The sequence below is a fragment of the Clarias gariepinus genome, chromosome 7 (genome assembly GCF_024256425.1).
Source record: "Clarias gariepinus isolate MV-2021 ecotype Netherlands chromosome 7, CGAR_prim_01v2, whole genome shotgun sequence".
In the NCBI taxonomy this organism is placed as follows: domain Eukaryota; kingdom Metazoa; phylum Chordata; class Actinopteri; order Siluriformes; family Clariidae; genus Clarias; species Clarias gariepinus.
Window position 1 is genome coordinate 9019322 of NC_071106.1, and position 25778 is coordinate 9045099.

Sequence of the window (25778 nt, forward strand, 5' to 3'; positions counted from 1 at the left end):
TTAATTTTACAGTGAACTTTAAAACACAGTGTTAACAGCAAAACACTACGACTGGAAATACTGGTGCAGCCAATTCCTTGTCAAATTGGTTTCCAGTCATTTTCTTGTGTGTTATTAAGATGAGTAATCTGATTTATTTTAAGTCAGTATGCACACCCTTTTAAATGTTAGCGAACAAACAAGCTCTGACAAGAAACCCCTCCCGGAACTACTTATTTTATGTGTTATTTCTACCCGGAACGTTTTTCAACTGATACCGGAAGTAGCCGTAACTAATACATTATTGATGTCGGTTGCTAAGGAGGCGAAGTGTACATAAACAGAAGCACTGGTTTGATTGTAGCTATAATATTAGAAGCCTCCGTGTTAATTTTTAATCATAATTATACGTAGTATTTGTCGTTATGTTTGTTTGTTTTTAGCAACGCGATGGAATACAGATAACACGCATTTAAAGCGAATAAATACTTAAACACGACAATTACCGCTGGCTTGGATTACGAAGATAGCTTGCTAAGGGGCATTTTACACTTATTATTATTTTTTTTCTCCAGCGGATATGAGGTCTCATAAACAGCAGGGACGTGATACCCAAGGACAATTTCTTACACCCACGGTAAAAAAAAAAAAAGAAGAAGAATAAAAACAACGACAATAAGGCAGAATAAAATGCCAACAGGTGCAAAAGTGCTAAATGAGTCAAAAAGCTGAGTCAGAGTCACAGGATTGAACAATATGAGCAACTAGTGTTTGTGCCAATTATTCCCACATGGTCTATTTTCTAATTTCTTTTTATTTCTATTCACAATTAGGCTACAGTGCTGCTTCCCACACACTAGGAAAACAAAAAGCGTATATATAAACTCTAAATTAGACACTTTACCTCTTGTGTTCTGGTTTTTACTTTTTCATGACTTTGGCTTTAAGTCTGATGTTTGTGCTTTATACTAATTTTGTTCAGCTAAAATAGATGATCATATTTAAAATGACCAAATATCAGTGTTTTGGGAAACAGTTGGGATCAGTGTTTTTGGGTGCTATTAAGACATTCATTCACTGTAACATAGTGTTAATTTATCTATATTATTTATTTTCTGTACAAAAGCACTTCTTTATACTTCATATTTCTTTTGATTTTCAGGTTAAAATGAAAAATGCCAAACCTTGTGAGTTGTGATCAAGTGTACAAACATTCATCATAAATATATTAAATATCAGGTGCATACTGGATGTAATTATTTTTTTCAACCGGTCTAATTAGACCTTTTAAGCATGGTCCACTGTTGAAACATCCAAGTGTTACCTGTCTAGCTGATGATTAAAAGTTAGGCTTTTTATTAAGGTTTATTTTGTTCAGTGCACCAAGCAGAAAAACATTCCCAACCATTATACTACCACCATCATGGCACAACTGCTGTAGTGTTTTTCAGGTTAAATGTGTCTTTTTAAAATATCCGATAAAACGTTCCCCCCAAGCTTATACATTGGCCAATGTGCTCAGGTGCAGAATTTATTTAAGCTTTCGGACCATGGTGATGTACAACTCACTTGACTGTAGACAGGGACATTGGTGTTCCACAGCTCTCAGTTCATAGCAGGCCTGTGCCTTGGTGGTTTCTGGGTTGTTCCTAACCATCTAAATGAATTTACTCTCCACTCATGGTGACAGTTTAAGTCTTCTAACAGAACCTTGGCAAAGTGACTAAACCTCCCAATAACTTGTACATACAGTACAGTATGTGCAGTAGTTTGGACTGATCTTGGACTCTGCAGTTGTTTAGAAATGAGAGACATTCCTGACTTGTGTAAATCTAACATCCTGTTTCAGATCCTCACCTCTGCAGTAAGCTTTTTGGACTTTCCCTTTGTAATGTGTATTGGTCAATTCAACAAGTCAAACTAAATTTTGATACTGACACAAAGAAACTATAGTCAATCATAAGTACTATCATTAAACTAAAAAATATATATTTTTAGGATTTTTTTTTTTTTTAGCATGGTTCCACTTTAAAATGTGTAATTTTTCCAGAACACAAGAGTTAAATACAGGCTGTTGCTACTATTTATCTACACCAAAAAAAAAAAAAGAAAAGAAAAAGATAATGGCCTTGTGTAGCTTATACACATTGATATTATGTCTATTTTTACTAAACTAAATAATGTTTGTTTTATTTTATTTAAATTAGAATATTTTAAAGAGAATCTTCTAATTATGTTTAATGTGATTAATCTAAACATGGAAGATTTTACCATTCTTTATCAAAATGTATTTTTTATCAGCTGTATTTGTTTGTATTTTTTTATCTTCCACATCTACAGGTAAACAGCTACAAAATGCATTTAGCAGCAGTGAAATCCCTACTGCCAGAGAGAGTCATACCCAAGCCTGTAAGTATCGTGTGTGTTGTTCAGATATCCCTGTTATCTAGAGGATGAGCAAGGCAGTGGTTAATAATAATCGCCGATAAATCTTGTTCTTGGTTGTGCACCGCCTTATTTACCTTACAGCTTGACATAAGGTTGCCGAAAGACGTCACAAAAGCCAACGTGGATGTTTTAAGAGCTAAACTGTTGAAGCAAGGTACTGTATATATGCACTCACTGTAGACACCTACATTATAATGATTTTGGAAGTGACTTTCTGCTTTACTTGTCGTGTTCTTTGTGCAGATTGCAGGCTGACCATGTATAGTAAAAACCTCCATACCCCAGCACTGGGATTTGTAAAAGAGTTCACAGAGACAGAACATACTTTAATGCCCCCTCAAGTCACTGTCAAGAGAGGGAAAGCAAAGCGAGTCAGCCAAGGTGCAGACCTCACCTACACGCCCAGCATGGCCCCTGTCATTTTAAACCCAGTCGGTAAGTACTTGTGAAAAAATACCTTTTCTGGAAACAGAAACAGTTATTTTTCCTGTGTAGCAACATGAATTAAAACTGATTTGCTCAATGTTGGAGTGGGAACAGTTTCCCAAAAGAAAAATATGCTTATTTAACACAATCTCTCGATCACCTGCTTATAAAACACTGTGATATAGGATTATATGCTTGCTATTTCTGAAGAAACATTTCTAGTAACTTTATTTTGGGTTTTCTTTAAGTATTGGGTAAAGAGTGAAATACTTTGGTACATGCCTTTATAGAAAAATATACAACAAAGCAGCATTTTAAAGAGTTTTATAACATTTTGTACCACAGCAAATTGACAGTTACAAGTTTTTTTTGTATTAAAGAATGACCCACTCTACATTTTATCCATTTATAGTTACACTTATTTCAGTTATTGAAGTCCCCATATAGAAAGATGGACCTTAATGTGGCAAAGCTGCTGTTACAGAAAATTAATTAACACTTTCTGAGCAAACTCATCGCAACTCAAAAGGTTTAACATTTTAACACAAAGCCATTGTAATGTCTTCTCCGTAAGGTGATCCTGTAGCTCTGAATGACAGAACTGCTCCGGGTTTTCCCGTGACCTTCTGCTGTCGGAATGACTATCCTGTCATCCCAGACAGACTGGACCTCGACCGGTAGGTTGTGCAGTTTACTTAAATGCAGTTTGAGTTCATAGGGTGATGTAGAAAAGCTTGTTTCAGACATCCACTCAGCTCAAGCAGGTGCAGATTGAATTTATCCTTCACTTCCCCCATTCAGCTCAGTTTAGTTACGCTCTGCTCACACAGATGTGTAGCATATAGTTGTCTAGACAGGCTCAATATTCAAGTGCAGGAGACTGACAAATAGTGAACTAAATATTAGATTTATATTTGTTGTAAGGACGAAAACATATTACAGACATTGTAAATGGAAGTATAATTATATAGTGTAAAATAAGAGGAAGGGGGAAGTAAGCAGGTCACATACAATTACTGTATAATAATAATGAGCATTTATGTATCAGGACATTTCAGTGACACTGCACAAGCACAGATACATTGAATAAAAAGCATATAATTAGATAAGCACAGCTCTGAGAGCGATTTCTGCGAATAACAGCCTTATATTAATGCACTTAATACATTATCGTTTCTATAGTAACACATGGACATGCTCCACATAATCTCAGCCTGATCAAGCCGAATTTAAATGCTCTAAAGTTGTAATTTAAGCTAAAGCTAAAACCATATATGTAATTGTTGATATGGTAAACATTTTTTACGGTTTCTTTATAGGACTGTATCTTTAGGACTTTTTTTAGGATCTTTTTTGCAGTTTAACAAGCTACGTTTTTTCTTTTTGTCTTATTGACTTTTAGAAAAAGAAAAAATAGTAAAGAAATTATATATATATATATATATATATATATATATAATATATATATATATATATATATATATATTATATAATTTTATAAAGTTTATAGCTGCTATATATATGTGGTGAGAACAGGATCTTGATTAATGGACAATTTTTTAAGTGTAAATATAAATGGACAAAAAGCATGTGTTGCTCTGGAAAAAAATAATAAATTGTATTCCGGTATTGTTATTATTATTATCATTATCGGGATTAACACTTCAGGGAGTGTTGTTGTAGAAAAGTAACCGAGGAGTGAACTGTGATACTTATTTAGGAACTTAAATACAGACTACAGTTTAATGATCATCAATTCCAGGTCTGTGTAACTGACTTAATTGATAAACCCAGAAAATGTGAATGTTAATTTATCTGACAGACTTCAATAAGAAGTTTATATAGGAATTCTGGTCATGAGATTCATGAGAAGTTTTATGTCTTTATTTTAATTCTCATGTATTTGATCTGTGAGAATGACACATCACTTTATAAGTTTATTGTAAACCAGTGCCACAATTACAGTGTGAAAGCTGTTTGCTTGTTGATGGTCTATCCACAATATTCATGTAGTTCCTCTGGTGTTGTGTGAATGATTGGGTTCAGTGCTCAAGTCCAGCAAAAGCTAGCACTCCATCCAGAATTATCCAGTAATCAGGCATGAAACTCAGTAATGAGCCGAAAGGGGGCAGCAAAGTTCTTGAAACGATCCGTGACCTTTCATGGACGCTAATGTTTTCATTCTTGTGCTCCTACCAAACCCAAAAGTCAAGAGATTCAATAGATTATAGTTCCTTTAACTGCAAAAGGAAACTTTTTCAAGGGCTGCATTCGGCCCTGAAGTGTCGCTGAATATTGCTGATTAAAATGCCCCATAATACACCTCAATTGGAGCAATTTCACGTATTAAGGTCATAACATAAGTGAAGATATATTTTCTGTATACAGTAGGAGAAACTTGTAGAAATTGTTGTATTTTGATAACAAGTGAGACAGAAATCAATAAAATTAAGTTGTTATGACCTTAACCTGAGCAGGGATGTTTTTCCTTTATCTGTGAAAACATACAGGAATCACTGGTTATGCAACGTGGATGTCCCACTAGACTTGTCACGTTACGCGTGATAAAACATTAGCCTAGTGATTAAGTAGATGTTTTAAGCCATAGGCTAAAGTTATACAGTTTGCAACAAGATATGTTATGATCTCAGTATATTTAAAAATATAGTTATTATAGTGAAAATTATAGTGCGTAAATTGCATCCACATCCACCTTTTGACCTCAGTGTACTTATTACTTAGCTCTGGTAGTGAGTTTAGGTTGAAATTCTTATTGTTTGTGTGTGTAGTCGTGGCCTGATGGATTGCCCAAACCTGGATGGGATGAATAAGCTCCGCTTCCTCAACCTGCAGCACAACCGGATTTCTCACCTCCCCCACCTGGCTCATTTGCGATACCTCGTCTTCCTCGATCTCTATGACAACCGTTTGATTGACATGTCGGCCGTATCGCCCCTCTGCTCCCTTCGCGTGCTCATGCTCGGCAGGAACAGGTGTGTAGAGCAGGACACCCAGCAAAGTGCTTATACAGTGAAAAACCTGTAGAAAACTTCCTTTCCTTATTCCTTATTTTTATAAATGTGTGTCTGTGATGGTTTGGGACAAAGTACACACCCCATGACGATGAGTACAGCTGAGCAGAAATAACCATTATGATAAAAAAGCAATCAGGAAAACACTTTGAGAAGAGCGCTGTCATTTTACGCTCCATGTGTCGAGATTAATAAGAGGAATAATAAGAAAAGAACACACGTGCTGTGGAAGTTGCACATTTATGATGATGATCCATCAGAGTTTAATGCTCAGCCATGTTCAGTCTAACTGTCAGAATAATAAAGAGATGCTCTTTAGATAAGTGTGGTGCTCAGATTTTCTCATGGCCATGTAAGATTGCTGGTATAGACTCTTTAGAGCAGGGGTAGAAAATATATGGCCAGTTCTAATCCAGTTCACCAAATAGATTTAGAATGCACTTAAAGACATCTAGTGAGCTTCACTTTAATTAATATATTCAATTTAGAAGCTCAACTCAGAATTAAACTCTATATAACTATATCTATATAACTTAGCTACTAAGAAACTGTGCAAATAATTTTGTCATTCTTTAGTTACTAAAATGCGATGATGTAATCGTGTCTCTTAAGAAAAAACTATTTCAGCAATGAATCTAAAAATTCAACACACTTAAGAGAAGTTAAGACATGTTTTTGGTCACAGATGTTTTTTTTTTTCACCTCACATTGGACTAATCCTGCATTTAACTTAACTCGTAATTGTGTAATTATTCTGAAGTGGCCTGTTCGCGAAGACGAGTTGACACCTCGGCCTTCGATTGTAGAGAGGCTTTGAAATAAATAATAACTCTCTCCAGTTGATTGCTGTAAACATGTTAGCTTGTTCATACTGGAGCTGTACTATTTTTCCTGTTCTTTCCTAACAGAAGGGTGGAGTAATGAAATGCATGTATCCTACATCAGGCATTATATAACTCTGGAATGTTATTATGTGTAAATGATTTAGGTGTGATTTACAGCCCACTTAACCCCTGAGTGAACCTTGCCTAAGTCTAAGAAAAAAAACTCTCTTGCCTGCTTCACTTTGAAGTCTTTACCTAATTACTGTTAAATGCCACTGAGATCTAATTGCACTGGTCTGCCCTTCGCCTTCGGGCCTACAGACTGAGACCTTGCTCTGTCTTCGCCATTAAGCTACCAGCTCTGCCTTATAATAAAAGCACACAGCAGTGTTAAGTTTCTGCTGGCATTTCCTCCCCATTGAAAGGCTTCTCCCATCTACACCCTTTATACAAAGGACTGTCCTGTCGAGGCATAGCAGCCTGCCGACCTCCAAATGCCAACCTACTGACTCCATCTGCACCATTTGTCTAACTTCTGAATTTTTTTACTTGGGTGAATTTTTTACATTTTCCAAACATTTTTCTAGAGTAAAATGTGTTTCTCTTTTGCATGAAGCTCAATCACAAGGAAAGTTCTAGCTTACTATAATTTGATTAGCTCATTTAAAGATTTTATTCAAAATGTTGATGTTGTTCATGGGTTATTTTCATTCGTAACGATGATGTCATGATGCAGAAGCAATGCAGATAGTTCGACAATATAACCTGAAGTGATTAGGCTTATGATAAAAAAAATGGACTTTTTCCCTTCTCGGGGTAGCCACAAGTTATTCATGCAGGTTTTACACCTGATACCCCTCTGCCACAAATCATCATTTTTTCTCCATTCATTTTGAAAGTTCCCTATTTTTCAGGACAGGCACTGAGAATGCACGGCATGGGCTGGGTATCTGACTAAGCATTTGGGGTTTAAGGGCGTTGCTCAAGGGCCCAACAGTGCCTGTTCGGATTTCTGGATTGTCTTTTCCAAATCAATTTTCAACATTTCAGCCATTTATTACAGGATCTGACATCTGATATCTTTTCTCTGATATCCGATCCACCATTTTTTTCTGATATCGCTCCGGCACTGACATTGGGTCTTTAATGGCAGCCAACTCCATAAAAAATATTTTTTTTTAATTTGAACCAATCTGCATCAATCTAAATTACTGCCACCTTTGGATTTAATACTTAGTGCAACCTTTTTCTTCAAGCGTATAAATGTTAGAAATGCAAAGAAAGAAATTTGATCTCAATACAGAATCTGTGGAAATTCATTCTCTCTCAACTTTCTAAATAGGGTTTTAAAAATAGTGTTAATAATTCTGGAGAATGACAATTAAGCGGTTATGTGATTATGTAAAGTAATAAATCATTCAGAGACAGCCAGGGAGAAAGAGAGAGAGAGAGAGAGAGAGAGAGTTTTAGAGAAAATGTAACAAAAAAATCTGCTACACACTTCTAATGATAATTCTGCTTTTAGTTTCACCTTGTCTATCTTTCCCTTCATAAATTTATTTTTCTGTTTAGCTTTTGTACAACATCCTTTCTTCCTTGTTACTTTGCTTTAGTTTTATGTTTGCAGAAATGTCTTGTGGTGTGGGACTTGCACAAATACCCTGCTGCCCACTAGTGCCAGCTGGGTATTCCTCGGTTTCAAACCTATGGGCCTCTAATCAGTGTCACAACATCCTAACCCCTGCCCGAAAATGTCACATTAATTGCTTGATAAATTAACATTTTAAAGACTGACTTGATTTATTGATCTTAGTGGGTAGATGCCGAACTTTGCTTAAATAAAAACACCTCCATGCCATTTTGGTACAAATTATATTATTAATGTTAACTTTAGAGATGAAAGAGATGAAAGTGTATTATATTTACAAAGGTTTGTTGACCCTGACCTAAACCAACGCACCCATACAGTATGTGCTTGTTGAAAATCTTATTCCAGAATCAGTTCCACTTTGCTGTTATAGTAGTCTCCGCTCTTCTGGGAACGCTTCCCACTAGATTTTACAGCCAACCTGTGGGGATTTGTGGTCATTCTGCAAGAACATTAGTGTTGTCAGAGAATGATGTTGAAATAGAGGGCCTCGTGTAAAGTCAGTGTTAATCGCAAAGGTGTTCAGTGGGGTTAATGTCAGAGCTCTGTGCAGGACTCTTAAGTGCTTTGTGCACAGGGGCACTGTGATCCTGGAAAGGTTTGGATCTTTTAATTCCAGTAAAAGAAAATTGTATGGTTACAGCATATAAGGACAATATACAGTAGGGAACTGTGTGCCAGAAGTTTAGGAAAGAACCACATAATAATGTGGTGGTCAGGTAAAACTCAATAGCCAACAGGTTTTCCCAGGCAACCAATCATAAGCCTATGAACTTAAAGAAAAAAAAACTTAAAGGAAGACATAATCAGTTTTGCCATGATTGCATTTTTCTGTCTTGTTCTTTCAGAATTCAGAGGATATGCGGTCTGGACACCATGACAAAACTTGATGTGCTGGACTTGCACGAAAACCAGGTATCAAATCATCAAGTCCTTTATTAAACTCCCTAAATCATGTGTGTCTCAGCACTAGACTGTACTGTCCTGATGTTCCACCTGCTGCCAGTCTGAATGCGTGACATTTAGTGACTTTTAGCTGTGTCTTCCCGGATACTGGTTAAATAGAGCAGATTGGCTGCTCAGCAGTGAGGAAGTGTCTGCATCCTGAGGACTCCAGCAGAGGTGACAAAATCACGCTGATCCCACCCAGAACAGCTTCTTAGAATGACTCAGAGTAAAAGCTCAAAGCAGCAGTGGCGATTTCTTGCCTTTTTTTTCTTTATTTCATCAGTTCTGAGTTCTGAGTAATGATGGGTTGTCTCACTGCTGACAAGTTCCATGCAGAAGTTCCCCTTAAATCAGCTAACAAAAGCAGCAATGGTTGTGCATTAATTAGTTCCAATTTCTGAATAATCATTGGGTAATTTGTAGATAATTCTTGGTTTGCAAAGTGGTCCATTGTGCAAGATTTACACATGATATTACTGTACTGTACATACGATATTCCAATTAGAGAGTCAGCTCCAGAATTATTTGCATAAGTTATACATTTTTTTAAATTATTTTAACAGTATATCTGACAGTATAAGAGAAAGGTGACAATTCTTAAAGAAAATATTTTTAACCGGAGCACTTTATAGGTATCACTTACATTTTTTATTCATTTATTATTATTATTATTATTATTATTATAAAGGCTAAATGTAATTAAATAAATACTAACAAACAGTGTCATTATATTTAAAGCATTTCCAGTCCCAGAATTTTTTTTTCAAAATCTAATTTCAACCTGTCAGCTATTTGTTTCAGGATCTGATACCTGATATATGTTCTCTTGTATCCAATCCACCATTTTTGCTGATATCGCTCTGACACTGGTACTGGGTGTTTGATTTCTGCATGAACTCCATAAAACAAATCTGTATTTGCCTCAATTACTGGCACCCCTGTATTTAGTACAAACTTTTTGCAGCCTTTCTTTTCTAGCCTGTATATCTTGATAACACAAAGAAAGAAATTTCATCTCAATGCATAATCTATGTACATACATTCTCTTTCAGCTTTCTAATTCAGGTTTTATCAATGGTGTTCATAATTCGAGAGAGAGAGAGCCTTGGAGAAAGTTTTAATGAAAAATCTGCTACATGCTCTTAATGAGAAATTTGCTTTTAGTTTCACTGCCTTGTCTATCTTTCTGTTCATACACTTTCTTTCGCTGTCCAGCTGTTGTACAACATCCCTTCTTCCTTGTTTCTTTGTTTTAGCTTTGTATTTGCAGGAGATGTCTTGTGTTGTGGGATCTGCTCAGATGTCCTGCTGTGCACTGGTACTGGTCATTAGCCTTCCTTCCATTACATTGCTAGGTTACATTCCCCGTACAGTCTCGCCATTTTGTGATGTAATCTTGTCATCTTGCATCCATCTCCTTTTATTAGATTATCTCAATCTCTCTCCTTCTCTCTCTCTCTCTCTGTAGCTGATTAATGGAAAAATGGACTGAGAACATATTTAAAGAGCTCCCTTTTTACTCCCTCAATGCACAAAATTTCCCCACAGCCTTTACTTATGCCAGTAGTAAACACCTCCTGGGTGAACTGTAACTCATCTTACACTAATGAATCAGCTTGTTGCATTCATAACAGATGAATCATTTTAATTTCACCCCAGGAAAAAAGGATCTTCCTTCACTGACAATAAGGATATTATTATTTGACTAGAAGTGATACTCTCAAAAAAAAACACACACACACACACACACACACACACACACACACACACACACACACACACGAACAAAGATGCCTCTTTAACATCTAAATGATCTCCATGTACTGACCACAATCTGTATTCAATCTGCTTTCCACATGCATCTACATTTCACATGTTCGAAAACATCTGGGCTTGAATTACAAATAGGTGTTACCCTGGTTGTTTTGGAGACTGTAGGTGTCAGGGTAAAGAATGATTTATTTCCCTTCTTGATAAATGTTATGCTTACCTTGTGGTAATAGTTTATGAGGGTGTTTACCAAATGTATGTCTGAGAATGTACTAGAATTACTGTGGGATTTAATCAGAGTCAGTGACTTGAGTTCAAATGTTTTTTTTGTTCATATTTGGAAATGATTTCAGTTGCTTGCATGTGGTTCACGTCTTTCAAGTGCCAAAGATGAGTTTTCCCAGTAATAAAAATATCTTTGAGCTGTGCAAATTTTATGTTAGGATCCAAATGACTATTCTCTATACATTTTAGTCATGGGTAAATCTAAAATCTAAATTGGCAAGACAATATATTAACATAATCAACAGTAGCAATCATGTACTGTAGGCACGTATCAGAACTCCAGACGTATCCCCTTTAAACATTTGCATAAATCACATGTCCTGTTCATGGTTCAATTTTTTTTAAATTTGTAGATCATTAAGATCGAGAACGTGTCTCACCTAGCAGAACTCAGAGTGCTAAACTTGGCAGGAAACTGCATCTCTAGGATGGAGAACCTGCAGGGCCTGGAATCTCTGATCGAACTCGACCTCAGGCGCAACCACATCTCCTTTGTGGTGAGTACTGAAAAACAACACACCCACAGTTTACTATATTGTTTTTTTATATATATATTTCCTGACATATAGGGACAAGAGACAAATTTATTTGTATGATAGATTTATTCCTTATTAATAGTTTTATTCAACTATTGCAAAATACAGTCTGAGAACAAAGACAGTGATGTGAGTTTCCTAATAAAGTGTAATAAATAAAAAAAAACAATGAGCTACAACTACAGACATGCCCTTTGTGTGTCTGGGCAAATAAAAAATCTTTGACTCTACTGTTGTGACACTGCATAATGAAACAATAATCAAAAAATTAATTAGGAAAAAATAAAACCCAGCATAGCAAGTGAGATCAATAGATCAAAATATCTTGAAAATAGTCAAATGTCACCCCCCATAGAAAGAAGTAAAAGGAAGTTCTATAAAACTGTATGACACAGAAAGATAAAAAATAAGTATATGAAAATTATTTCAAAGCATTTTAGCAAGTACATAGTGTATGAGGATAAGAGAAAAGATTTAACATCTTTAAGAACATATTTTGCCCTGTAAAATAGAATGATTTTATTTTTTCAGAATAGTCAGCGGTTTCCAAACCAGCATTTTGTCATTAATGTGTTTTTATTCTTATTGTAAGAATGTAAATGTTATTTTATTATAAGTTAATCATAGACCATGAAGACATTTTAGGTTTAGGTTTCTCTCTATCAGGAAATCCTTTAAGTTTCTTTACTGCAGTACTGATGAGAGAATGACTAACTACCTTAGTCATTTTGAATTGTCTCTGAACCGACCATGTTAATTTATTTATGGATACAAAGCTAACTAGCTTCTAACACAAGGCTGAATTCCAAATGTGTTTAACAAGTGATTGTACACCCTGTACAGCGCATTAACGTTCCTTTTAACACTATTTGGGATAAGATAACAGCTGATTTTTTTAAGCAGATTAAATGGAGACATAAAGTAAAACTTGTGAGATTTACAGGACTGTCCATCACCTTCATGGTTTATTCTCCTCACCTTTTGGCTACATACAGTAATACGAGTAAGAATTTAAAGCTATTTTCACCCATGTTAATTACATTAACTTTCGCGGTTAGTTATTTCCACCAAATGTGAAAGGATAAGTGTTGGTGGAGCAAAATAACTGGTTAAATAAAGAAACAAATCTTAATCTCTTAATAACTAATTTATAAAAGCAATATAGCATTTAAGGTTGCTGTTTTGCTGAATATTAGCATGAATGTAATACCTCTGGTGGCACGGTGCAATGTACAAAACTACATGGATGAGTAGTGAAATGTTTCTACTAAACTAAGAATTCCAGTTGACATGACTCAACCTCCAGACAATATAATGTGCAGTTGTTTGAAAAAGGGAATGTTTCTATAGTATACGGAGTCATTATCATATATGGAATGATAATACAAAATAAACTCAACTCTCTAATCTGACTTAATTCTTGACTTACTGTAAGTCAGACAGAGCTACAGAGGTCCAGGTCAAATATATCAACTTATGATCTAATATGTCTGTTTGTTTTGTAACAGTTCTTTTGCCATACTTAGAGCCATTTTTTATTTTTATAAGTTTATTACCTGGTGGTTCGGCGGTTAAAGTTTTTGCCCTCTAATCAAAATTTTATAAAGCTGATCCCTACACTGTCCTGAGCTTCCTTTCAAGTTAAGATATGCACTGAAAAAAATCTGACTGCAAAGGTGTCTTTCTTTTTGTCTCCTTAAAAAAATGCAGAGCATTTTTAATGTGCAGTGAGATGGATTTGAATAAATAGTCAAGCAGAGAAAGAGCACTTGTACTGATGAGACCTTTTTGATTTAAGTAGTTTTGTTAAGGATGAGTTCTCTCTTGACACAATTCTGTCTGGGTTTGTCTGTCTGGGTGCCTTTCTCGGGATTGGTACGTTTTTGGCCAGCACCATATCAGCTGAGTGATGATGTCATCGTCTGTTGCTAAATATAGACACAGTCATACAGGAAATGAAAGAGGGTTTGATAGATGTATTAAGCTCTTCATTTAATCTCTGATGTCATACATAAGCATATGCTGTTCAGAGGTTTATAGTTAGCTTTGATATGCAAATATTATAGTGTATTTTTGTCTGAGAGCACTCCAAAATGTGCTGGGGATGTGTGTGTGTGTGTGTGTGTTTTGGTTTGGGGTTCATCCTTTGTTGTGTGTCCTTTAGACACATGCATCCTCTTGTGTATTCGATAAATCTATTTATGTAACACAACAGACCTAGATCTAGAGGTCGACGTTCCCGTTACACAATGAAACAGCTCCAACACACTGATCTGAACATGGAGCTTTGGTGCTGTAGGTTTTAAAGATGATTTTTTTAAAAGATGATCAGACCGGTGTCATCACATAGATCGTAATCTTTGATGACACTCATTATCGTCCAGGAGCAGACAGTAATTAAGGTTCTCAGCTTTGATCAGGAATGCATTTTTTCCCTTTCTGGGGTGTTGCAAATTATGATAAGATCACCAGTTGGATGTCACTGATGTACTTCTTGGATTAGTATCATGTGAGCAGCCCTCTCACTGAATTTACACAAACTGGGCACCCTACTAATACTGCATACTAGTACTACTACTACTTATAATAATAATAATAATAATAATATGAAGAAGAGGAAGAAGAAGAGGTCATGCTGAGGCGCTTTGCTTCTTCCAAAGTGAAGTGTTCCAACAATCAATTTTAGTTGACTTTGTCATATTTTAATGCTGAAAGTAGATATTATAAAATGGTAAATTGTGACCATTAAATTATGGCACATGGTCAGGAACAACACTCAGATTGTGGCATTCGCAACAGTGTGCACAATGTGTGCTATGTAACCATTACCCACACCATTACACTTCCACCAACAACCAACCTGAACTGTTGATGCCAGACGGATCTGAGCACTGGGGCCCCACAGGGCTGTGTGCTCAGTCCTCTGCTGTTCACACTGCTGACTCACGACTGTGTAGCAACACACAGTTCGAATCACATCATCAAGTTCGCTGATGACACGACCGTGGTGGGTCTCATTAGCAAGAACGACGAGTCAGCATACAGAGAGGAAGTGCAGAGGCTAACGGACTGGTGTAAAGACAACAACCTGTCTCTGAATGTTGACAAGATAAGGGAGATGGTTGTGACTTTAGGAGCACACGAGGCAACCATTCTCCACTGAGCATCAACGGCTCCTCTGTGGAGATTTTGGTAAGCACCAAATTCCTGGGCGTCCACCTGGAGAAGAACCTCAGCTGGTCCCTCAACACCAGCTCCCTGCACAAGAAAGCCAAACAGCGTTTCTTCTTTCTGAGAACACTGAAGAAGGCCCAGCTTCCACCACCGATCCTGACCACCTTCTATAGAGGAAATATCGAGAGCATCCTGAGCAGCTGCATCACTGTCTGGTTTGGGAATTGTGCCATATCGGACCAAAAGACCCTACAGCGGATAGTGAGGACAGCAGAGAAGATCTTTGTGGTCTCTCTCCTCTATTGAAGACATCTACACCACACGCTGCATCCACAAAGCCACCAGCATTGTGGCTGATCGGACACACCCCTCTCACACACACTTCACACTTCTGCCATCTGGAAAAAGGTACCAAAGCATTCGGGCACACACATCCAGACTGTGTAACGTTTTTTTTTTTCCACAAGTCATCTGTCTTCTCAACAAGAATCAGTCCGTCTTCTGGACTGATAAACACACACACACTCACACAACACACACACTCGCACACACACTCGCACACACACACACACACACACACTCACACACACTTTATTGCTCTTGTTTGCACCTTTGCACCTGCACTTTATGTTGTCTGTTGTCTGTAAAAAAAAAAAAAAAAAGGGGAAAAAAAGGATAGTTTTCCTCTTTGCGTTAGCTAGTTGGTTTCGTTAATTTATGTTGTAAAGATTTATGTTGTCAGGTCAATCTGTCTTGTCTCCGCTAGCCAGCTAACTAGGCCTCTTAGTTAGCTAGTTTTAGCTCTCCTGTTAGTTTATGTTGTAAATTTATGTTGCATGTAGCACCTTGGTCCTGAAGGAATGTTGTTTCGTTTCACTGTGTACAAACTGTATATGGTTGAAGTGACAATAAAGCCTACTTAAACTTGAACCTTAATCTGAAAGATTCTGATCTACCTTCAAAAACAGTAATTAAAATACATCAGATCTGGCAATGTTTTTCTAATCCCAAGATGTCTGATGTTATTAGATTTTATATTTTATATGTAGACTGCTTTCACACTTGGGATGGGGCACAGAACTGAGTATACTTGACTCTGACACTTTGTGCCCAGAAATAGGTCATCACTTAAAAACGTTAAGGTTTGCTCAAATCAGGTATGATCACTAACTGCACCAAATCACAGTAGTGGACCGCTGATGAGATGGATGGCATGTAAAAGGGTTTCTCTCGATATTGCTTTCAAAATATTAGTAAAAGCGGGCATAGTGTGAAGACACAGTTGTACTGTGCTTCTTTAGGTTTATTGGTGGATCACTAAACTAATGGAAACTAATACTGCCACCTACTGTATGCGTGTGTAGATACCCAAGTGTGCACAGGTTCAGAACAACATAGCGAACATGAAAGCTGAGCGTTCCGGGGTAGAGGAGTGGGTAATCATATTTAGGCATGGTATGAAGGACTGATGCATAGACTGAAGTCTAATATATTATGATAAAAAGTCAGATTTTCAAGGAATAAATCTCCGGGCACTGTTGTGGTGGGCCTGATCATGAACAACGATGAGACGGCCTACCTGGAGGAGGTTGGAAATCTGGAGAACTGGTGCCAGAGAAACAATCTCCTCCTGAACGTCAGCCAGACAAAGGAGCTGATAGTGGACTTCAGTACAAAGCAGGTGAGGAACTACCAGACCCCCGTCATCAACAAGAGCCCAGTGGAGAGAGTGGACAGCTTCAGATACCTCAGTGTTCACATCACGCAGGACCTGGCATGGTCCTGTCATATCAACACCATGGTAAAAAAGGCCCGGCAGCATCTCTACCACCTCAGACGCTTGAGAGACTTTAGACTGCCCTCCAAGATGCTCAGGAATTTCTACTCCTGCACCATAGAGAGCATCCTGACGGGAAACATCACGACCTGGTTTGGGAACAGCACCATGCAGGACAGACGAGCTCCACAGAGGGTGGTGCGATCAGCTGAGCGCATCATCTGCACCGAGCTCCCTGACCTGCACTCGATCTACAACAAGCGGTGCTGGACCAAGACCAGGAAGATCGTGAAGGACCTCAGCCACCCCAACAATGGACTGTTCACTCTGTTGCGGTCTGGGAAGCGATTCCGCTCCCTGAAGGCCAACACAGAGAGACTGAGGAGGAGCTTCTTCCCGCAGGCGATAAGGTCTCTCAACCACACCATTATGCAGAACTAACACAATCTTTTCACAATCAATCAATCAATCAATCAATCTTTTTACATCCATGGACACTATGGACAATTCCACGCACACCTACCTTCACATCTACACTACATGTTTACATTTACATCCTGGACCATTGCACAAAGACACTTTAATAACCTTTGCACAAAGACACTTTGTTCTATGCATATTTGCTCACCATCTTTCTTCCAAAAATATCAAAATTTCTTAAATGTTCTTGTACAGTACAGTATATTTCAATTTGTACAGTATATTTCTATTTTTAGTTCTATTTTTCCTAATCCAATTTAATTTTTCTATTTAATTTTTCTATCGTATTTCTTTTATTCATATTTATTTCTTATTATAAGCTTTAATTCTCTTTTAAGGGCACTGGCAGTCGTATAAGCATTTCACTACATTTCGTACTGTGTATGACTGTGTATGTGACAAATAAAATTTTTATTTGAGGCAGGCGGCGCGGTGGTGTAGTGGTTAGCACTGTCGCCTTGCACATCCAGGGTCCGTGTTCGATTCCCGGCCAGGCTCGATTCCTGTCTCTGTGTGCATGGAGTTTGCATGTTCTCCCCATGCTTGGTGGGTTTCCTCCGGGTACTTCAGTTTCCTTCCACAGTCCAAAGATAGGCAGGTTAGGCATTCATTAGCGTTCCCAAAAATATTGTGTGTAGTGTCTGAATGAGTATTTGTGTGTGTATGGATTGGCACCCTGTCCAGGGTGTACCCTGCCTCATGCCCTAAGTCTCCTGGAATAGGCTCCAGGCCCCCAAGAGCCTGAATACAGGATTAAGGGGTAATGACGATGAGTGAGTAAGATCTCCAGGCTTCCTGAAGGACTTTTTTGACTCTTAATTTTTGGTTTCTTATTCATTCCAGTTTCTGTACCTGACAAGTTTCAGAGGAATGTTTTTGTTAGTTAAGCCACACAGTGACCTACAGAATGAATCATGCAAGTATAAAAAAACAGTTACAGATTAGTATACTGGTGATGCTGAATGCTGAGGGGTTGTAAAGAGTGATTATATAAGTTCCAGTAGCTTTCCTGTCAGCTCTTGACCTCTATCATTGTTCTGTTGCCACATTATTGGCTTGTGGGACAATTACATGTATGTCCAGGTGTACAAGTGTTCCCGATAAACAAATAGCTGGTGAATACACTGCCTGTATGCCTGTATTTGTGGGATGACGAAAAAGACATTGTTGCAGAGAGAATCCCAGTGTGTTCAAGGATCAATGATTTTTTTTTTACTATCGCATCTCTAATGCAAGGCTAAGCCATCTGTGCCTCACTGAAGTAGGTCCTGGACAGTAGCTTATTCCCAGAGGCCTTAAAAAACATAATTATTATACAACCAGACAAGAGGACACTTGTCTGAGTGTGTACACACCTGCCTGAGAGCATTATAATCAGCCGTGAAGAGTGCAGTACTGAAGACTGGCTTTGTGAGAGGAGTTAAGGGCTAACTTGCCAGCCAATAAGTGCTGACTCACGAAAGTATACTACAGTAATTGTGTGTGTGTGTTTGTGAGTGTGTGGATGGATGGAAGGATAAAGATGTGCCTGAAATCTGATCTCAAACACACCCACAATTGTTAGAGTATAATTTCTATAACTGTTGCCCTCTGTGACATTGCCGCCCGTCTGTGTCCACATCTGCCAGTCACAGCCTTTTCCCCCTCATCCACCCCCTTCCTTCCCTCCCTTTCCCCAATTTCCCCCTCCATCCTTTGTTCTTTCTCCTCCCATCGAGCACTCACATAGGATAATCACAAAACACATCCCCCCCTCATTAGGTCTTCCGTTGCCAACGTCATCAGCTGGACCATCTCAGCTATTCGCAAAGCGTGTATGAGCATCTCTGCATTTCCCCTACCTCTCTCTCTTTTTTCTTTCTCTCTCTTTCTCTCCCCCTCCTCCTTGTCCTTCTCCTCTCACACCCCTCCCCAAGCAGCCGCAGCAGTCTCAGAGTGTGTGTGTGTGTGTGTGTGTTTATGCATGTGCGCATGCGTGTGCGCTGGCCGGATGGAGCAGTTTGCCGGCGCTGCAAGGTGACTGGACGAATGGTAAGAGCTCACAGCTTCACAAGGGATTCTGCAGCATCCCTCTTTCTCTCTCACCCTCCCTCATCCCTCATTATTTTCCCTCTCTCTCTCTCTTTCTCTTTGAGTAGACGGAGGTGGACCAGCTGCCCTGTCTCCGGCGTCTCTTCCTCAGTGCTAACAACATCAGCAGGTAAGAGAAAGTGCGGCTGCATTACCCCCTCCTTTTCACGACTCTACAAAAGTGCTGAGGTAGACATCTTTTTTCTTCTTTTTTGCCCTGCCCATGCGTGAGGACTGATGATACATTACAAGATAACTGTACTATCAGTTCATAATATAGTGTGTGTGTGTGTGTGTATATAAGTATGTAAGTATTTGTGTATCTTTTCTCTCTCTCCCTCTTTCTCTTTCTCTTTATATATTTGGAGTTCTGCTTCTCTTCTTGTTTGTCCTGTTTTTTTACTCCTTTGAACTCCTTTTGTCCCGCTATTTTGCCATGTCATGCGTCCAGCTCCAGGCAAGCAGAGAGAGAGAGAGAGAGAAAGAGAGAGAGACAGTGTAAAAGTGACTCTGCATTTTTGCTCATGACACAGGAAATGTGTGATGAAGAAGGTAAAGAGGGAGTGATGGGGCATTGAAGAACATGGTGGGGTAAGGGAAGAGGTGATGGTGTGGAAGTGATGGGGTAATGGGGTTTTGGAGGGTGTGATTGAAGGGGGAACAAGGCAATGAAGGAGCTGATTGAGGAGGTAATGGAGGTAGGGTCTGGGTGATGAAAGAGGTCATGGAAAAGGGGTGATGGAGTTGGTAAATGGAGCAGGTGATAGAGAAAGTTATTGAGGAGGTTATGGAGGAGATGTTGGAGGGGTGATGGCATGGGTAGTTGAGGAATGATGTGCAGGTAACAAAGGAGGTAATGAAAGGGGTGATGGAGAGATTGATGGGGTAATGGAGCAATGGGGCTAAGAAGAACCCAGATAGAGCACTGATCATAAATGGTTGAAAGGTCCAGGCTAATGATTTATTCATGCTGCTATGGCCTGAGAGAGAGAAAGAAATATGAATGTGAAAGGCACCAGCTGTGTTTCAGGATGCTCTCTTCTCTTCTGTCTTTTCTCTTCTCTAGTATTTATTTGCTGATTTCACAGGTTTACTTGTACTGCATTTAATATTCAGTACAGCAGCATAAATTTGGTACAGCAGCACACATTCAGTACAGCATTACATGTGCATTTCAGCAGCACGTATTCAGTAGAGCAGTATGTAATGAGAACAGCAAAACGTATTCAGTATGTTCAGTACAGCAGTCTGTGTTCAGTACAATAGTACATATGTAGTACAGACGTCCGTTTTTAGTACAAAAGTACATATTCAGTACAGCAGGTTACAGTATGATCAGTACAGCAGTACGTATTCAGTACAGCAGGTTACAGTATGATCAGTACAGCAGTGCTTTAAATTCTGCTGTACTTTAAATTCAGTAAAGCAGAATGCGTTCAATATTGGGGTATGTGTTCAGTACAGGTTAATGAGGTTAGTATGTGAATAATGCATGTAGAGATCATATTAAAGGTTATATTAAATACAGGGTTTCCTAACAGCATTACAGTATATACACAGAGTAAAGTAAGTGCATGTAAGTTATTATTGATACAGGCTGACATTTGTGATTATGTATGTGTCTGTGTGTGTGTGTGCATGTGTGTGTGTGTCCATTAGTTTTGATGAGCTGGCATGTCTGGGAGACTTGTGCTCTCTGAGTGAGCTCGCCCTGGATGGAAACCCTGTAGCTCAGGAGTCATGCTACAAACAGACCGTGCTGCGCTGTGTGCTTCCACTCCGGCTGCTGGACATGAAGCGCATCACAGTAAGAGCATGCATGTGTGTCTGTGTGTATGCATGTAAATGTGTACTTGGGACGTCTCTTAGCTTGTCCTTACAAGCTTAAAACATCAGCACTGTGGAACTCTCCAATCTGTTAAATTGTTCATAAGTTTTCTTTAACAGCAACTCTGACTGTTATGTCTGTACCTGTAACTCAAATCACAGGTGTATATATTTTGTTTAGCTTTTTTAATGACAGCTCATACATGCAGTGGTAGCTCCACATCACATATTCATAATGAATAGATTAAGAAAACGGTATTTAAAAGTGAAATAAATATAATTGTTAATATGTTAAAGCTTTCTAAAAAAGTATGGAATGAGTCTTCAGCAGAGTGGCAATTTTGATGGTCATTACGGTGACTAATCTGACATTTCACAATATTAAATGTAACTTTAAGGTTAGGTCAAAAAATTTTCTACACTCTGGTTATACTTACGCTTCTATTTGTCTTATTAGCTTTCCGTTTAAGGCTATTGTCTCCCTAGTCACTGCTGTGCGGGTGTGAACGTGTTACATCAGTTCATTTGTAACTGCGGTGCGAGTAAAAAAGGATGTCCCACATTTGATTTGCATAAAAGAAGAGCAGAGTGCAGTGATTCTTTTTGTGTGTAAGTGGTCTAAGGGAGTACCCGGTGGCGATACAATTTAAGGAAAAGCATAAACAGAAGCATTTATGTAATCTGCAAACAACATTTGGAGCGATACTCTAAGGAAGGTACACGTTTCTTAAAAATAATCATAACTGGAGACGAGACACGGATTCATCACTACGAGTCTGAGAGTAAACGGCAGAGTATAAAACAGAAACATCCTCAATCAGAGACCGAGAAAAAGTTCAAAATTTAACCATTAGCTAGACAATTGACGGTTACAGTTTTCTGGGGTTCTCAAGGAACAGTATTGGAACATTATTAGGAAAAAGATTCAACAATCAACAGTGCTTGTTACAGTTAGACGCTTATTAAAGAGCTGAAGCCTAAAATTCAGATTAAATGCAGTGGACTGCTATCCAAGGACATCGTGATCTCGCATGATCTTTTTTTAAGGTGTTAAAGCATCCTTCCTATAGTCCTGATCATGCTGTGTCAGATTTTATCTGTTTGGTTCCCTTAAAGTATGCATCCCTATGAGGATGAAGATTTACTTCTGATGAAGAAGTGAAGACAGCGGTGCATTTGTGGCTCACAGCTCAATCTAAAACATTTTTTAATGAGCGAAAACAAAAACTTGTTGACAGACGGACAAAGTGTACTGAAAAACAACGAGGTTATGTCAAAAATGTTTGCCTTTCCAAAAGTTAATTTAAATAAATTCTACAGCGGATAATTTTTGACTCACTAAACAGTTAAAAAAGTGATGTTTGTTAATAAAGTAAAAATCACAATCACTGGCGAGTCACTCTGATAACAGTAAGTCTGCTTTCACGTCCCATCATCCCACCTTAGATTATTTTCCTGCAGCAGCACACCCTGAAGTGTTTTATATTTTTTACAGTGTGTTCTCCAGATTTTTTACACGCACACACGCACACACACACACACAGTCAAATGAGTAATCACTCAGATTAAAGTGAGGCAGGATACAGCATACACAGAGACAGACAGTCAACACACACACACACCGGCATTATTATCCATATTGCACTGAGATGGGTCTTTGTGTGTGTGTGTATGTGTGTGTGTGTGTTTGCATGTGTGTGTCCTCAAATACATACTTTATATTTCTGTTTGTTTTCTGTTCTGATAATGCCACTGAAACTTGCACAGTCCATCACTCTAACACACACACACACACACACACGCACACACACTCAAATATCTGTCTCAGTGCAATATGGGTGATAACTCCTGTGTGCGTGCATGTGTTAGTCTGTGTGTGTTTGTGTCTGTGTGTGTGTGTTTGTGTTTGTGTGTGTGTGTGTGTGTGTGTGTGTGTGTGCGCGCGTGTGTGTGAATATGTTTGTTTGTGTGTTGATTGTCTGTATCTGCATATGTTGTATCCAGAGGCTTTTCAGCAGGGAGTGTCCAAGTCTGAACACGTACCTGATTTCTCTCTCTCCCTCTCTCTCTCACACACACACACACGCACACACACACACGCACACACACACAATGCCTTGCACCTTGTATTCTGCTGCTGACGCACCACCCTTCTGCAGTTTTTTAGGAATAATGCCAGCACACACGCTTTACCTTTTGCACTCCTGAAGCCATCCTGAAGCCATCCTTCAGCGGAGAAGCTTTTGTCTCATCTAATCAGATGCTTGCAAAACTAATTTGGAGGGAATTCTTACTGTTCCATTCATCTTCTCATAAAGATCAGCTGATCCTGGGAGATGTTTCTGAGTGTGTAGTGTCTATCTGATCGCAGAGCTGCTGCCTCAGGCCAGCTTTAATTAAACAGTACAGGAGAATTACACACACTGCTTTAGTCTCATTAGCCTTAATTACATGTCAGACATGTGTCTATAAAATCAAAACCCTTCAAATATGGTACTGAAAATATCATAGAGAGAGAAGAGAAATATATAAAATCTTTTACATTACTGAGAATGTATGTATGTATCATAACCTACAGGTATGTTAGGAAATCCACGAAAAGAGCGGTTTTGCAATTTCATGTAAAATGAGTTACTGATGTTTTTATATATACATACAAAACAGGGCTTAAGTTATTAACATAATACTATAATTATTATCAAAAACTGTTGTTATTATTATTATTACTATGATATTTCATATATATTACTATGATTTTTCGTCATATTTTTATATATGTTATTGTGATATAATTAATGTTTATTACATGTTCTTGTATATTGTTTAAAATGTATTATTTGACATAGGTTTTTTAACAAAACTGTGAAACTCGACTAAATAATAAAAAATAATGTTTTATTCAGTTACATATACATATATTATTATTATTATTATTATTATTATTATTATTAATAAGAATGAGTACAGTTTAATAAATAATGATTATTTGATGCACAAAGAAGGGGGGAAATTTATAATAAGACATTTTAATCCCAGGTTCAAACCCCACAACCACCAAGTTGCCACTGTTGGGCCCTTGACCAAGGCCCTTAACCCTCAACCCTCAACTGCTCAGATGTGTAATGAGATAAAAATGTAAGTCGCTCTGGATAAGAGCGTCTGCCAAATGCCTAAATGTAAATTAAATTAACTTAGCTAATTAGAACTTAATTAAAAACGTATTTATTTATTATGTATTATTTGCTTACTTATTACCTTACCTAATTAGTACTCTATTATTACTTACTCTATTTACGAACTTCCTTCCTTCCCTTCCTCATCCCTAGTTTCTAATTTCTTACTTAGTACCTACTTATTTATTACCTTACTTTCCTGTTTTTTTTTTTACCTACTTATATACCTATTTACTTACTAATTTAATTACTTGCATATTCACCTAGTATAATTATTGCCTACTTTTTTTCCTACTTACTCACTCAATTACTTACTTAATCACTACCTACTTGTTTCTTACCTATGTAGCTATTATGAATTTATGTACTCTTAGTGCGTGCTTATTTTTTAATTTATTTACTTGTTTATTATTTACTTAATGGGTCTTTACTTAGTTACTTATTACTTACTAGCCTACTTATCTGTTATGTATTTACTTACTTGTAACTGTTCACTTACATACTTAATTCATTTAATTTACTTACTTACTCATTCACATTTACATTTAGGCACTTTTGTAAGTCGACGACTTACAATGATGATATTGCAGGTCATCAAAATGTGAAGAAGTGAAAATATTGTTGGGATTCCCAGGTAATCAGGAGTGACTGGTGTGGTGTAACTTGTGTTGTGAAAGGGAAATCTGGCTCAGCTTAATCGTTTCCTCCCTCAACTCCTGAGCTGCTGTAGTGGTCCACCCACGCTATTCTGTGTCAGCATGGCACGCAGAGCAAGTTCCAGACTGTTCTACAGGGAGTGTATTTCAGAACTTACTATTTCCCTCTGCGGATTTTAGTGCCTTGGCCTGCAGGGATCTCGTGCTGACTGATATGTTGGAGCTTGGGAGGTGAATGGGTGTGATATGACATGCCCGCCAGATAGGGTTTTCACAAAGCAGGGTCGGCGGATTGACATCTGTGAGTGAATCCAGGAAAATATTTTACATTTACTAATAGCAAAGGAGATAAACTGATGGGTTTAGTTTCAGATGTCTCCACCGACTTCATTTGTCCTTGTTAGTTGTTTAGGCTGATCCTAATCCGTGGAATGTTTTTCTGTATCTATGGCTAAAGGCTATGCATGTTATGCTAGTTACAGCATCAGGCTCATTGTAAAACTAAACCTCACGAAAGCTGTCAGTCATAACATAATACGTTTACAGAGGTCTCATTGTATAAGAATAGAATAAAACTGTTGGAGTGTGCTGTTATAGAAACAATATTTTCCAATAAATGCAATGAATTGTCAAAATTAATGTTTTGTGTTTCAGAGAACAGTACATCATATTTTATTGCTACATTAAATGTAGTGGATCGTCTTCAGAACTGTGTCATGTTATTA

General features: G+C 37.9%; 1 protein-coding gene across 1 annotated transcript in view; it reads left to right on the forward strand.

The window, feature by feature from the left end:
• Window positions 1–481: 481 nt before the first annotated feature.
• Window positions 482–25778, forward strand: part of LOC128527910 (leucine-rich repeat-containing protein 49) — a 44744-nt gene continuing 19447 nt past the window's right edge. The window contains exons 1-10 of the mRNA XM_053500566.1: window positions 482–616; window positions 2320–2388; window positions 2509–2581; window positions 2671–2862; window positions 3428–3530; window positions 5643–5846; window positions 9206–9272; window positions 11714–11857; window positions 19466–19527; window positions 21057–21204. Of these exons, the coding sequence (XP_053356541.1) occupies window positions 560–616; window positions 2320–2388; window positions 2509–2581; window positions 2671–2862; window positions 3428–3530; window positions 5643–5846; window positions 9206–9272; window positions 11714–11857; window positions 19466–19527; window positions 21057–21204 (1119 nt within the window). The 5' untranslated portion in view covers window positions 482–559. The remainder of the gene's footprint in view (window positions 617–2319; window positions 2389–2508; window positions 2582–2670; window positions 2863–3427; window positions 3531–5642; window positions 5847–9205; window positions 9273–11713; window positions 11858–19465; window positions 19528–21056; window positions 21205–25778) is intronic.